The following is a 15,444-nucleotide window of genomic DNA, read 5'->3' on the forward strand; positions in this document are numbered from 1 at the left end:
TGGCATAGGCGAGTACTCTCGCTCGAAACTGACTGATGAGCAGGAGACCCTGTTCCAGCAGGAGGTCCGGACTTGGATTGACAACGGCTGGCTGCAGCCGTATGATGTGGACCAACATGGCCAGCCCAAGTGTGTGCTGCCTTTCCTTGCTCAAGTCCAGGAGCACAAGTCGTCCACTCCAGTTCGCCCTTGCTTGGACTATCGCAGGCTGAATGCCTGCATCATCTCACATCCTGGCTCAGAAGCACCTGCCTGTGGTGAGAAATTACGGAAGTGGCGGCAGGCTGGACCTGCATCTGAGTACGTTCTCCTGGACATTCGCAAGGCCTACTTACAGGTCCATGTCGCACCATCATTGCTGCCATACCAGGTTGTCCTCGTCGACGGCCAGCGTTACGTGATGGAACGGATGGCGTTCGGTCTATCCATTGCCCCCAAGTTCCTAGACATCATAGTGAAGTGGGTCTTGCGTGACGTGGTCGATGCCGACAACTACGTGGATGATATCCACGTGCCGCGTGACCGTGCTGCCGAAGTGTCCTCTCAGCTTGCTGCGTTTGGTTTTGAGACCAAGCCTGCAGAGCCATTGCCTGATGCCCGTGTTCTGGGCTTGCAGCTCCATTCTAGCGCCACGGGTGAAGTCTTGTGGACCCGTCGGCAGGGTGTTGATCTGTCTGTTCCACCCACGACTACGAAGCGGGAACTCTTCAGTTGGTGCGGTCGGGCGCTCAGCCATTATCCCGTCTGCTGTTGGCTTCGTCCGGCCTGCAGCTTCTTGAAGCGCCTCGTGTCTGGCCAGTCCGCATGGGATAAGCCTGTCTCTCCTGAAGTACAGCGGTTCCTCCAGGAACTGTCCGATCGTTGTGTGCGAGAGGATCCTGCTCATGGTACGTGGCATTCTTCCTCTACTGGTTCTGGTTTTGTTGTTCATTGCGATGCCTCTGATGTTGCTATTGGTGTTGTTTTGGAGTGTGATGGTTCTGTTCTGGAAGATCGTTCTTGGCTCCGGCCAAAGGACGACCGGCGTCATATCAATCTTGCTGAGTTGAATGCTGCCTTGAAAGGCCTCGAGCTGGCTATTGATTGGAATGTCTCTTCTGTTGTGCTCAAGACAGACTCTAAGACTGTCTTTGGTTGGCTCCAGGCTGTGTTGCGCAATACTGAACGGGTGCGAGTTAGTGGTTTGCAACATGTCTTGGTTCAACGTCGTCTGCAGATCTTTACAGATTTGATTGAGGCATCCGGTATTTCGGTCACAGTGGAATGGGTGCCAAGTTCTGAGAATCATGCTGATGTACTGACTCGTGTTCCGCAGCCGTGGGTTGCTCATGCTAAGAAGTTGTGTTCTTCTGCTGATGTCGCTGCTTCTGCCCCCTCTTCTACACTTTCACATCCATTGGAGTTTGACGTGTTGAAGTCTGGTCAAGCTACTGATGATGCTATCCAGAGCGTTATTCGCGATTTGTCTCGTGACGTCTCTGTTTCTGATCCGTCGTTCTGCAAGTTTCGTAAGCAGTTGTGTGTTATTGATGGTCTATTGTGTCGCACTTGGCGTGACCCCGTCGACGGTGAGGTACTGGTTCCTGTTGCACCGCAATCCACCGTTCCCGCTTTGATTACTGCTGCTCATGCCAATACAGGTCATGGCAATTGGGAAACTATGTGGCGTTCTCTGTGTCAGTCTTGTTTCTTTCCAGGTATGTCTTCGCTATGCCAGGCCTATGTGCGTAATTGTCAGGCCTGCCAGGCTGCCAATCCCCGCAGTGGTCCACCAGCTCCTGCTGTTCAGAATGACGTTCCTGTCAAGCCGTGGGACATTGTCCAGATCGATACACTGGAGCTCGGTGTCAACCAGACCGGTCAGTACCATTGTGTGTTAGTGGTTGTCGATATGTTTTCCCGTTGGGTCGAGGTGGTACCCTTGCGGCGTCATGATGGTCGCTCTGTTGCAGAGGAATTTCTGCGTCTCTGTTTGAAGTTTGGTCCGCCGCGTGTGGTGCGTTGCGACAATGGTCATGAGTTCCGCAATGCTATTGTGTCTTCTTTGTTGGATGTGTTTGGTGTTTGCGTTCGATTCTGGTTGGTCAGTTAAACATGTTATTGGTCCTGCCAGTGTTGTGATTTGCCGTGTGCATCCTGAGTCAGGTCGTCGTCAGGAAAAGGTGGTCAATGTCGAGCTCTTGAAGCGTGATGTTGGTTTGGTTGTTCCTGATGTGCCGTGTGTTCCTCTAGTGCCCCCGCCTGATGTTGGCGATGTTCGCGTTGATGGTCCTCGTGATGATGGTGATGATGATGGTTGGGTTTGCTTGGACATTTCCCCCCCATCTGATCATCTGGTTGGTGGTCATTCATTACGTCCCCGTGGTTCTCTGCAGCCCCCTGCTCGCTATCGCTAGGCATCTGTCTTCCCTGCTGTATGTCATTACATGTATGCCCCATCCAATGTTATCAGGTGGAGGGGTGAAAGGGAACTATGGTGTTCGAATACTTATGATAACATTGTGTATGCATTTACAATTATTATTCACGATTTGCTAGAGTTACTTACGTGGTTTGTTATATTCTTGCTCAGTGAAGTCCCTCTGCAGAATAACTCTACGATGTGTCACTATCTGACAGGGTTTACTGTCACCCCGTATCGGGTGCAAGCACCCACTGACAGATCAAACACTTTTCTTTCCTCAACTTTGATCTTTCTGTCTTCGTCCTGCTCACTACTGTTTGTCGTTCGAATTTCTGATTTATTTATTTATTTTGCTTCTGCATTTCTGCATTTGTTTTGCACCATGTTTTCCATGGATACGCGGGCTGTGCGCAGCAGCGCACCTTTCTGGGAAGACTGGTATCGTTTTAGGTTGCGTCCCGCTACCCTTATTTGTTGCGTGTAGTACGCTGGTCTCGTTTGTGCTGCACTTGTACGCGCACGTTTTGCCAGGGACAGCGGTTTTGCATTCGCTCTTCTTGGCGCAGCCAGTTCTCTCTCGCGTCTCTCTCATTTTCTCTCTCCTTTCAACCATGCATAATTTGTTCCTTATCTGAAAAGGCTGTGATCTTTTGTGTGACGGTGTGCACGGGGTGCATGACTGAGTGCCTGGGAAGGTTTAGATAACATTCCTGCTGCCACACTCCCTGGTAGCGTGTCCACTGGCCAGGCAAGAAAAGCAAAGACGATGACGTTTTACCAGCTCAAAACGGGCTTTCTGGCCAAGCTTCGTGAATGTTGAACACTTACTGAGGGCATGCTGCACTTGTTTGCAGCAAAGGCAGGCTGACTGAGTTTTACTGGTTGCACTTGCTGGTGCCGTCGCTGCTGCTGTGCTGTGTACTGTCGAAACTTCCTGGTGACTGTACACCCGCTGCGTCTTGTCGGTTCGGGTACCCGGCAGATCCACGACGCGCACAGCTGCTTCAGCCTTGTCCGCCAGCCACAAAGAAAACACTCGCAAGCTGATGTCATGGCTACCCTGACGCACAAGTACTTCTCCCCACTGCAGTCGCAGGGATGTTGGCAACCTACCAACAAGCTCTTGACGTAGCTGAGGGTTATACATGTGACCTTCACTTCGAAGGTGTTCCATGGTAGTAACTAGAGTCGTCACAGCAGTGGACAGGTTGATAAGACTATCAAAGTCTCCTGGCTTGACCTGTCCAATGGCCTTGGCTTTCCCGATCATGGCAGCAATCACAGCATCCGGTCGACCAAACCGGCTTTCGAGGACTTGGAGTACCGTCGGCAGGTTCTCCGGCACGGTGAGCATCGCTCCGACGGCAGCCTTGGCTGGGCCTTTTAGGCAACGTTGCAGCCGAATTACATTTTCCGATGGCGAAAACCCACACTCGTCTGACGTCCTCTGGTAGGTCGAGGCGAATATGGGCCACTCCTCCGAGTCGCCAGAGAATGCCGGCAAGTCACGACCAACCGTCTGTCGGATCAGAAACTTCTGCATGCCGTTTGCTGCTTGCGCTGGGTGCAGGCCTCCAGCCTCAGGACTCTCCTGAGCTGGCTTTGTTGCTGTTGTCCCTGCCGCAACTGGCGCAAATGTGGCGTGTGCAGTGACGGGTTTCTGGGTCTCTACCCAATGCCTAGTAGCTGTCAAGGCGGACTTTCCCGGAAGTTTACACACTGTTTCTAATCGGGGCTGAGATGAGCTTACTTCTACTTTATTCTCCTGGCCAGAGCTGATCAACGACGCTGCTGATCGGGTAGTCGATGCCAACAACGGCCTCAAATGCTGAGTCGGCGCACTGGATGCAGGACGAGACGATCGTCGCGAACGAGAGGACGAGGTGTTTTCGATTTGGGCATGGCGCGCCTCCAACTCCAATTCAAGCAAACGCCTCTGCCTGTCCAGTCGTTCTTGCGCATCCGCCTCCTCAATTGCCATCAAACGTCGTGCCATCTCCAAATTGGCCTCCGCTTTTTGCCGTTTCACGGAGGAGGACGATCTCATCGATGAGGCGAGTGAGGCAGGGGATGCTGGCAACTCCAGCTCAGCAGCCTGCTCGGCGACATCGGCCATATCCGTTTCGCCCTTACCTCTACGATTTCGCAGCAACATTGCTGTGTTTCTGTAATCTGAAGACTGTATATTTCTTTAGAACTGCTCATCCGGCTCGAAGGACCATGTTGCGGCCCTGTGGCCATGGTAGACAAGATTTCCTTCGAACCATTACTTGTTCTTGTTCTTCACAAAAGTGGAATAAAACTGAATCTCAAAGAGTTCTGAAAAGCAAAGCGCGACACGCGTACATGTAGCCTCAAGCAGAAAAGCTGGCCGCGCAAAAGGAAACATGCAGCCAAAAAGATGCCTAGCTCTGGCGTACATCGTAGAGGTCACTGCGCATCCGGTGCACTGCGCCCCAAAGGTGCAGGCACGGCGCCCCAAGGAGTGACGGCATCCATAAACTGCATCGCGTCATGCAGATAGAGCGATAGCGTACAAAGTACAAACAAAACAAAAGTAACTGAGCATGAGAGAAGCGAAAATAAATAAATCGAAGAGAAGAAGCGAGAGAGAAGAGAGAAGGAATTTAATTCTAATTATTTTAGAGCTGGACAGATATTGTCAAGGAGACATGCAGATACACAATAGAATCGACTCGACTGCATGTAGAGTAGCTGCCTCTAACTGCAGCAGAGTGGAGCACGCAGGTACGTGATCAACTCGGGAATAGTGAAAGGTGAGAGAAACAAAATACAAATAAATTAGAACGAGCAAATACAATAATTGTGAATTCATGTGCAAGTGTCTGTAACAGTTCTTACCACGTCAACCTGGATAGTGGCGGCGGAAATGACGACCCTCGACACCGTGGCTCAAGCACAGGAGCGACATCGAGATTTCCAGAGCGATCACAACAGAGATACTTGCTGCAACTGAATCCGCTCTAGTCGCGCTTTCGTCTCAAAACAGGGACAATTCCTCTCCAGAAAAAACTGAGATCTCTGAATCAGAGGAGAGTGATTCAGCCTAACTGATGTCTCTAAATTTGATAGCTTGCATAGACCTCGGTCCTACCGGTAGGACCTACCGGTAGGACCATCATACACAGACATGCTGCATGGCCTCTGTTCTAACATTGACCTAAAACTTGACCCTAAACTGTTGCTAAGGAGCTTATGAAGGAGTCCACAAATTTTAGACGTGATCGCACAAGGCATACTACGAAATTCCATGGTAACAACCCATGGTAACCATGGAAACGGAGTATGGAATTATGCATTCCACAGCCTTGGCAAGCTGATAAAAATATTAGGACCTCACCACAATTGGCCCAGAATCTGCGAAAACCAGGCTTAGGGGTCGTCCGTATTTTTCGAAAAATTAAAAAATCCGTCCTCAGGCAGAAAGGGGGTGGGTGGTCAAGAGCGCTGGCGGAATTTATTTTTTTATTTTTCGTACCTTTTTTTGTTTTTTTTTGTTTTGTCAGTGACTCGTAGTGCACTGTAGACGTAGTGCAGGATCGCAAACACCCGTATGATATACCGGTACATGACTTTTTTTGTGGTTGTAGGATGTGCATGGCCTTCGGTAGGCCTCCTACTCACTTTACTTAGCTACTACAGTACTAGTACTTGACATGTAGGTGCAATCAGTGAACATGGGGTCAGGAGTTCTTATTTTCGAGCTGGACATTGGTAAAAATCAAAAAATTATGGGAAAAAATGGGGGGTGGGTGGGTGGGTCAGAGACAATTTTGCACGAGGACGGATTTTTTAATTTTTCGATAATTACGGACGACCCCTTAGGGTGAAAATCATTTTTTTGAGAAAATTGATGTTTTGTAAAAAGGTTGTGTCGCGTGGACGATCGAGTGCAGTGAAGTGGAACCAAAGAGAATCTCGCTTGTTTGAAGAAGTAGCAGTCATGGCAGGAAGGGTTTCAGCAGTCAGGGAAGTCAAAGGGCTTCAGGTAGAATATTCTCTGCTACTCCTCTAGTCACAACGAAGAGTTTTTGAACTGATCGAACGGATTCCATCTCCTACACTCAGGGATGGCGAAATTTCTGCGCTAGCTGCTGCTTGCGGAAAATGGTGAAGAAATCGTCTCCAGTTAGAGTCGTGATGGCGATAGCGAGGAGAACCTGGACGACATCGATCCAGCCAATCGAAGTACGGAGATACTAGCTGTTTCTGGGCCTCACGCAAAAGGAACACGCGCCGCAGAGCTCATACGTTTGCAGCAAGTTCACGAGGAAAAAGGCTTGAAGCACAGTGTGAAAACTGTTTTGAATTGAAGTCCTTGGCGATGAAGTGCTACTGAAGGCCAGATGAATGAACGAGCAGATCGAGAGGCCCCACTCGAGACTTTCCTCGCTGGACAGCTACCTGCAAGGGATTGTACAGCGTGCCGATATTTCACTTGCTGGTCAGCACCAAGCAGATACTGCGGCACGCCAGCACACTATGCGCTTACTATGAACAGTGGAACAGTTTGAAAGGCTGTGTTCTTGCTTGTTTCTGAACAGTTGTACTAGATTCACCCTTCAAAAGGTGCCATCTCAACTGGAGTCGGGTTTCCTTGTGGTGTGTAGCGCCAGAGCATGCAAGCACATGTATTCAGCCCCAGAATGTGCTGAGTGAGGAGCAAACAAAATTCATGCAGAACTGTGCATGGCCACTACACAGTCTACAGCCTGCAACACCAAGGGCCACAACAAGCCTGCCCCCACATGCCTACCTTGTCATGTCACCTAAAAAAAAATCATCCATGTCTCTTCCTTCAGTCTGGTGCATCTCTCTTCATTTCTTTCCTGTGATAACAAATTTGTGTTTTTTTGGGATTTTTTTAACACAATACCCTGGTGTGTTTGAGATACTTTCAATTAGGGCTCAAACGGTCACGGTTTTATCCCTAACGGTTAACTGCTAAGCTAACGGTCGGTTTAACGGTTATAACCCATAAGCCACGGCAATCCTGCGGACTCTTTTTTAACCGTATATTTGACTATATTCATTCAAAAAATGTACCCTATTCAGTACAACGCACACATGTACATTCTGTTGCATGCTCATTCATACATACTCTCACACCAAGAGACCAGATACGACCGAGTTGACAGCCCAGAAATTGCGTACGCGTGCGACAGCCTGCGAAAGTGCATACGAGTCGTACTTTGCAACGACCTGATACTTCAAAATTGACTGAAAAGTTACTGCGTAACCGTTATCTTTATCGGTTGACCGTTAATTCTTCGTAACCGGTCTGCAACCGGTTAATCGGACTAACCGTTTGAGCCCTACTTTTAATACCACTATGAGTCGACCCACACCTGTAATATTTTGTTTCCTGACCTCTCATGCCCAATAGAAGCTGAACATGGGAAAAAGTCATTTTGTGAAATTTCACCCTAAGCCTGGTTTTCGCAGATTCTGGGCCAGGATGTGCCATGGTCAAAATTCACTTTGGACAGAGTTGCTAGCGCACCGACAGGATTATGTGCAGCCATTTTGGCAATCGATAAAATTGCGCATACGGAATGCACTGGACATAGCCTTGCAATTTGCGCCATTACTTTGCCTGACAAAGACCTCATCTCAACAATTGTTTCAAAAAATTTCTCAACCAAAAGCACTTTTGCAGCTCGATTTCTTGGGTCCTGCCGGTAGGACCCGTGGTCCTACCGGTAGGACGGTATGCAAGCTATCAAGTCTAATGTCCTTGTTGAGCAATACAAAGTTGTATTTTGGTGAGTCAATCATTAGTCTTGATTGTAAAGTGTGAGTTATTTCGAGTAATTTGAAGTAAAAAAACGCGCCAAGTTTCGCTTGTCGGAGGTAGTATCCTTATGAATACTGGGGCACTTAGCCCTGGCACTGAACACAATGGAATGTCCGATAGATGTAGTTCTACTTTAATCATGAGGTGGGACGTAGCTCTGCCGTAGTAACGAGGTCGGACGCACATATAGCTCTGCGTTATTCATATGGTCGGATGCAGGTTTACCGTATTCATGAGGTTGCACGTAGCTCAGCTTTATTTACAAGGTCGGATGCAGCTCGGCTTTATTCGAGAGGTCGAACGCAGCTCTGCGCTATTCACAAGGTTGGCCGGAACTGTGCATTTTCACGGGGCTGGCGACCGCTCTGCATTATCAAGAGTACATAAACCAGAGTGTGCAACTGTGCATATCAGATCGGAAACAGCGCAGTTCGTGCACTACGTCACTCTGGTGAGGTCAGCCAAGCCGCGACTTGCGTACAGCTCAAATTTTCGTGTTTCACAGGCCGGAAATCAACCAAGTTTACATGATTTTAGTCGTCTTGTTTTAGGATTTCGGTGTTTTTGTGTGACTGCGTATGCTGCGTACATCCGCTGACAAGTAAATTCACCAGGCTATCCGTTTCAAAAAACCGAAATCAGGACAAACTCAGTGACCTGCACCACCGTGACTGGTTACGCAACCTTTCACTGTACCTGTGGCTTACCATGCCGTCAGAAATGACGTAGTGCACGAATTACGCTCCCACAGGAACCATCCCGAGTTGCACACTCTGGTTTATGTACTCTTGACATTATTCATAAGGGTTGATGCATGCAGCTCTGCTATAAGTGTGAGGTCAGAGTACGCAGGAGCATTGTCCAAAGGGCAGCACGACTTTGTGCAGGTTGTCAAAATCTCAGCACACTGCATTTTTCCTCAGTCACAATGAGTTTCTTGAAGTCTTCGCAACAACAAAAGCGCCTACAATAATCACAACTGCAACAACTCGCTCTTACCACACGCAAGCCATTCATATGAGCACCATTGCTGCCCAATCCGACCACGCCACTGTGTTGCGTCACCTTTATCGCCGGTTGTTGTGTTCATTGCGATTTCTGTATGCTTGCTTATGCTGCTGTTGACTTTCTCAGATATGTCCAGTAAGAATATGATCAATCTGAAGCAGGCACACAGTCACAACATATTCATTTCTAAAGGCTCGGATTTCTAATCCACGGCATGCAGTTGCACCAGCAGGCATGACCGACAGCCATCTATCTAGCCAACCAGCCGCTCGCTCATCAACTGCTACCGCTGTGTACCCCTCTTTCCTTACAGTGGGTTATATTTAATCCACTAGCCATGCACGCATCCGCACTCTTCCTAATAAACCCAGGCACTATATTCCAGCCGCAAATACCATAGATTTATAGAGTATTTACTTGCAGTAGCAATACTTCCATTTACAGAGTATTTACTAGCAGCAGTGATAGTTCCTTAACTCCACCTGTTCCGTATTTAGACAGAGAGAACTCCAAGTATAGATATGGTATTTCTAGTAGTCCAATTTAGTACTCATACCCAGAGAAAAATCACTTCAAATAAACAGAGAACAAAAACATTAGTTCAAGCCCACGGGTCTTAGAGAGCGGCTCCATAGATATTCCAAGTGATTCCCAATGCATCCATGTCAAGCTACCTTGGCTATTTATCTTTACACACCCAACTATTTATTTAGACAGTCTTCTTCTTGCACACTAGTATTAAAAATTTCTTTGAATGAAATTGTCATGGTCGGGTCATGAGAAAGACAGCAATCCGCAGATAGTAACTGACATGTATTTAGTAGCAAATCCAAAGCATAGAAAGTTGTCCGTAAAAGCTTCTCTAAGGTATCAGAATGGAAAGCCAATGATGTGCTTTTCATAGTTCTCCTTTTCCACTTTTCACACGTTCTTCAGTTGAGCTAAGTTTAACGAACTCTTTGTTTCGCTACAATGGTTTATTCCGACGGAAATCTCTTTCACACAATGATTATAATGTTCATACAATTACATTTTGTAGTCTGTTAATTATCAAACATTTCTGGTAGCTGAGTCTAAAGTTCTTATGTTGGAATTTGCACTGTGCATGTGCCGGATGATGCTCTTTTCAAATAGCCGTTTGCAGTATCAGTTGATGGCAGAATAAAGCTGAAGAACATGTCAAAACTGATTGTGCGCGCGTGTGTGTGTGTGTGTGTGAGAGAGAGAGAGAGAGAGAGAGGGAGAAAGAGAGAGTGCACGTGTATGCGCCCTTGTGCCAGAAACGCACTACTAGTCTGGTATTGCCCGCAGGAAGCGTGATGTAAGAGTGGGTTAACATGAACCAGATCAGCCCTAGGAAGCCAGCTCCCGGTAAGCCCCAAAGCCAGTGCAGTGGAGCCTTAGCAAGCTTTGGTCTAGATAGGACCACTATCGCAGGCACGGTACAAGTAAGCTAGCTCTCTACAATGTAGGGCTGGTGACTTGAACTTTCATCTTCTATCTGTACATTGAATGAAAATGGATGAAAACCGGGGGATAACCCCCCCCCCCCCCCGGATTATATTTTGTTGCATAGCCCTGCTAGTCACTGCGCCATGTGATTAACCTTTTTTTGAGTTAAGTATTCATACAAACGATACTCCCTGTCCAGAGGCAAGGTTTCAAAATTAAGCTGGGGTGCACATGTGAGAGCACGGTGTGTACGGTAGGTGTGAATAAACGTACTATCACACACGTACACGGAGCACAGTACATACGTAAATAACATACACAATCATGATTATAATTATAGCGGTAATGATGCCCCCCTCTCTCTCCTCTTATTTACGCACACACAAGAGCACACGCGCGCGTACCCACACACTACTAACGCTGGACTTTGGAATGGCGCATTTCAGATGAATGGCAATGAGAAAATCCACCTGATCAGCAATTCGTGAAGTACGCACAGGGCTCCGAGGCAATCTGCATTAGGACACAACAAAGCCATTATAATGGTAAAATATATAATTCTTTTCCATGGAAAAATGGAAAACAAACGTTGACGAAAGCAGTCCATATGGCTAAGTCTAGTCTGAGATTGGCCTCAATCACGCAGTCTAGAAACATTGTAACAACATGTAGTCCTAGTAGTAGTATATACCTGGATGGCATGGAGAGTGCGTTACATTGAAAATGAATACTCTGGTGGAGTATGAGCAATAAAAAAATACTTGAAGTACTAGCAGTCAGTCGTCTTCAAATCAGGAAGTAAGAAAGGCGTTTCGCAAAACACACAATGGGAATACTGTCAGGCAGCCAAACCATTACCTAGTTGTGGCTGAGCCCAGACAGCAACACAAGAACAGCGGCAACAGCGACAGAGAGTGACGGTGACAACATGAACAGCAGCAGGGACAAGGCAAGCAGGATACATGGCGGGGGGGGGGGGGGGGTTAGAGATAGAATTAAAAATAGGAGACAACAGTAGGTTGGCTAGCTGCAGTGAGGAGGGCGGTTTGAAAGAGTTGTACCTCTAACACTTCAAACGACGCACTGTATCTTTCGCAGCACAACCTGACCAGTTTTCAGTATGAAACATGACATTTGTGCACACCCACACACGCGCACACGCGTGCAGACACACACGCAGACATACGCGTACACAGGCAAATTCCCGCCATCACCTGTCAGACCACTCTAGTTTGGAATCGCATTTTCTTCCAATTCGCTCGACGAGGGATGGAACACATCTGATGAGTGAGAGACCAGCCTGGTATGTTGAAAGTCGGATGAAACTTTCTCGGCGTCACATGACTTGTTAGAAGCGGGAGATCCTGGTCTGGATGCAGGTGATGATGGGCCCTCTGGCACTGGCTCAGTTGCAACTTGTTGCTCTGCAGTGGAACTGGTTTTAGAGGTGATCGATGCACGGCATGGAGAACCAGCAGCTGGTGACGACGACCTACCAGGCTGTACCGATTGCTTCGGCGCGGATGCACTGGAGTCGGTGGAACCGGTGGATACCTGGTCTTGATTACTCTTGACTGGCGATGAAGAGTCGCCATCAGGCGCTGCTGCTGCTGCTTGCCTTGAATACTCTGTTATCGTTGAACCAGACTCAGGCAAAACACTGCTCGCTGAACTGCTACCCCAGACTGAGGAGTGGCTCGTCGGCATGTCCTCCAGCAGCTTCTGCCACATTTCAGACTCGCTCTCAGCATCCTGGAGCAGCCGTCCGTACTGCACAACTGCCTGGTAGATGAACTTGTACTGTGCCAGAGTCTGCACACTCTGAGCACGCTGAGTTCGCAGGAAACACACCGTGCCCGCCACGTCTGCCATGCCCTGCATGATGGCAATGCAGCAGATATCTGCGGCAACGAACGCCGCCGATCTGCCCACCCCGGTGCAGCAGTGAACCAGGATTGGCGGATAGATGGCCGTCTTGTTGCCCTCCTCTAACTTGGATCGCTTCTCGTCCATTGGCGCTGCCTCCAACTCGGACGCGTCAGGCAAACTCCTGAAAGGCATCCGTGAGGTTGGTACCTCCATGCAGTTCGGGCCTGCACTCATGGTGGGGCCGACGGCGGCAATTGCTTCCCGTGACCTATTCGGTGTCATGGTTGGGTCGATAACATCGTTCTTGTGATGCATGTCAAGCATGACTTGTAGCATAGGCATGCTGTTCTTCACAGGGCCGCGGTCACTCCACGACGTCAGCTGATAGTGCGTGATGTTTCGCGTCGAGCTCGAATTGCCACGGCGTATTGAGATGATGCGACGTGTCCAGTCCTGGAACTGCTGCACTTCGGCGAGGCGCAGACTGAAATCGGCAATGCGTACTATACTGTTTGCCTCCGGCCAATAGCAGAAGCACTTTGTCAGCGAGTTCTCCACCAGGTTGGCAGCCATGACGATCACGCGCAGCTTCTGCTCCCAGACCATGCGCCAGAAGTCGCCAAATGTCGACTCCATCGGTGCCTGCGTGAGAATGTACGTCTTTGGCTGGTGCAATCCGCACACATAGTTAGCATGTATGTAGTCCGAGCCTGCGGCGTACTCACCGTTGGGCAGGTACATGGGATTCAGCTTGATGCGTGTGTCCTCCATGCAGAATATGTCCGCCGAGCGATTCTTGGCCGAGTTGCAGTCCTGATGCGTGGACATGAAGCGACCGTGCAGCGGTGCTGCCTGGATCTCGCTGTACTCCTCAAACAAGTCCCGGTACTCACGCGGGTCCATGAACGTCACAATGTCCTCGAGCGTCAGACCATTCATCAAGTGCATGGCACGCAAGTAGCCAACAGGGTCCAGGTTAGCATTGACCGCCGCTCCTCCTACCATGCGACTTTCCCCCACACCATCGGTTGTGGCTCGCCGATTGGCGCTCTCCGTGATGCAAGAGTCGACCAGCGATGCTGATCGAGGCTTCGTCAGCCGTGCGCTTGACAGCGGGCTACCAGCTCGCCGGAAGGCAGTGCGCCCAGCTGACATGAGGCCACGCCGCTCAAACGCCATGTGATTACCAGCGTACGGACGCGATCCCTTCATGTACATGTAATGGTTTATTGCACGGGTCAACCAATTACCATGATTTGGCAATCGTGTACCGCCCAGGGACACTGGCAGCGTCTTGCGTGGGAAATGGTCGAGCAGCTCCTGTACACGAACCATCTGCACACGCTCACGCATCTTGGCCTTCAGGAAGGGTGAAATCAGTCGGAACAAGCGTCTCATGTACCACGGTGCGTCAATGACGAAGATGTGCTTAATCCGGGCCGGGTACTGATCTTGTAGTAGGGACATGATTGTTTCCGCCATCTCTCGGTCGTTCTTGGTTGGCTTCATGCCACGCAAGTTCACCAGAATAGTAATGCCGCAAGCCACCGTGGCAAAGCTTCTCAGTGCTTCGTCGATGTTGAACAATAGTCCTTGGAGGAGAAGTCTCACGTCCGTTTGCTGACCGTGCAGTGCCCCGGTGAAAATGCCAATAGCTTCACCGTTCTCAGCACCCTCCAGAAACGTGAACTTGCCGGTGGCCAGTTCGGAGTAGAGCGGGTCTTCATTCGGTACTAACTTATCCATTTCATACTTGTGGCGGATCATCTTGTAACGCTGGTAAAGATCGAATGCACGCGATGGATTGAACTTCCTTGCCATTAGAAACTTAACAGCATACTCTCGCGTTGCATCACGATCGTTAAGGCGCCGAATTCTGGCAATATCTCCGCAAAATTCCTCAAGAACGTCCTCTTCTTCGGCGGTGAGAAAAGCCTCCGGGATTGTCATCATGTGGAGAAGTTCCTCTTCAACTTGTACTAGATCCATAGGCTCCATAGCAGCCTGATCCCTACGGGGACGCACAGGTCCAGCCACTTTTCCATCCGGTAAGATCAAAGTGGGATACTTCTTACTGCCGTAGGCATAATGAGTTCCTCCGGAGCTGCTCGCCATGATCGGCTCTCCCCAACAACTGTGCTCACGTGCTCAGAATTATGTGGAAAGTACACTGCATCCATCCATCACGAAAAACGTCCACACAGTTTTCCCAAGAAGAAACTACGAGCTATATATTTTATGGCCAGAACCACAAACACAAATTTCAACGAAATCACGAAGGCGTTCAGTGGTGGGCTATCTTCCCGACAAACGGGGTCTGGCATATAGCGTTGAGGCAGAGTAACAGATCTCAAAACTGATCACGGCTGGACGTCAGAATGAGGCTAGAACTTAGAAGTGTCATGTATCCGTCGAGGAAGCTCTACGCCGGTCGGTCAACCTCCTTCTCAAAACCAAAAACCAACATCCTCCGTTCTCGATCCTGGTCAAGGCGCTTGTGCACTGACTGTGCATTGATTGTGCTTGTTTTCTGTGCTTGTTTTCTGTGAAAACCACCGCGTGGCGGTATGCCATGTATACGCGCGTACGCGCTGGGGTCATTTTCGAGTCGATCTCCATACCAACGCTTCCGAAATTTGAAGCATTTGCCGTAGATCTTCCTCGCGCACCGGTCCGTACATCTGCCGCGTACCGGCGCATATGGAGCTACAACACACATGTAGCACAGTCATCACAGACACAGTACAGGTCATGTATTCTACCATGCATCTGTGCACAGTTTATGACCTTGCCAAGGTTCGATACGGTACGGTAGATCTGCGGTGGCTACACATTTTGTGCTTGCAGATACCATTGATACCGGGATACTGGATACCTTCACAAGATCTACAAA

General features: G+C 49.2%; 2 protein-coding genes across 2 annotated transcripts in view; one reads left to right on the forward strand and one right to left on the reverse strand.

The window, feature by feature from the left end:
• LOC135824755 (uncharacterized) overlaps positions 1–10,329 on the forward strand; it is a 46,705-nt gene extending 36,376 nt beyond the window's left edge. The window contains exon 19 of the mRNA XM_065337461.1: positions 9,357–10,329. Coding sequence (XP_065193533.1) covers positions 9,357–9,436 — 80 coding nt within the window. The 3' untranslated portion in view covers positions 9,437–10,329. The remainder of the gene's footprint in view (positions 1–9,356) is intronic.
• Positions 10,330–11,101: 772 nt separating this feature from the next.
• LOC135824709 (tyrosine-protein phosphatase non-receptor type 9-like) lies at positions 11,102–15,040 on the reverse strand. Its single transcript, XM_065337418.1, has one exon. The coding sequence runs from the start codon at positions 14,664–14,666 to the stop codon at positions 11,910–11,912; it is 2,757 nt and encodes a 918-aa protein (XP_065193490.1). The 5' UTR covers positions 14,667–15,040; the 3' UTR covers positions 11,102–11,909.
• Between the last annotated feature and the right edge of the window lie 404 nt (positions 15,041–15,444).

This window comes from Sycon ciliatum, chromosome 9, assembly GCF_964019385.1.
Source record: "Sycon ciliatum chromosome 9, ocSycCili1.1, whole genome shotgun sequence".
In the NCBI taxonomy this organism is placed as follows: Eukaryota; Metazoa; Porifera; class Calcarea; order Leucosolenida; family Sycettidae; genus Sycon; species Sycon ciliatum.

Excerpts from the sequence above, each read along its gene's own strand:
- LOC135824709 (XM_065337418.1), bottom strand. The coding sequence starts at position 14,666 with ATGGCGAGCAGCTCCGGAGGAACTCATTATGCCTACGGCAGTAAGAAG.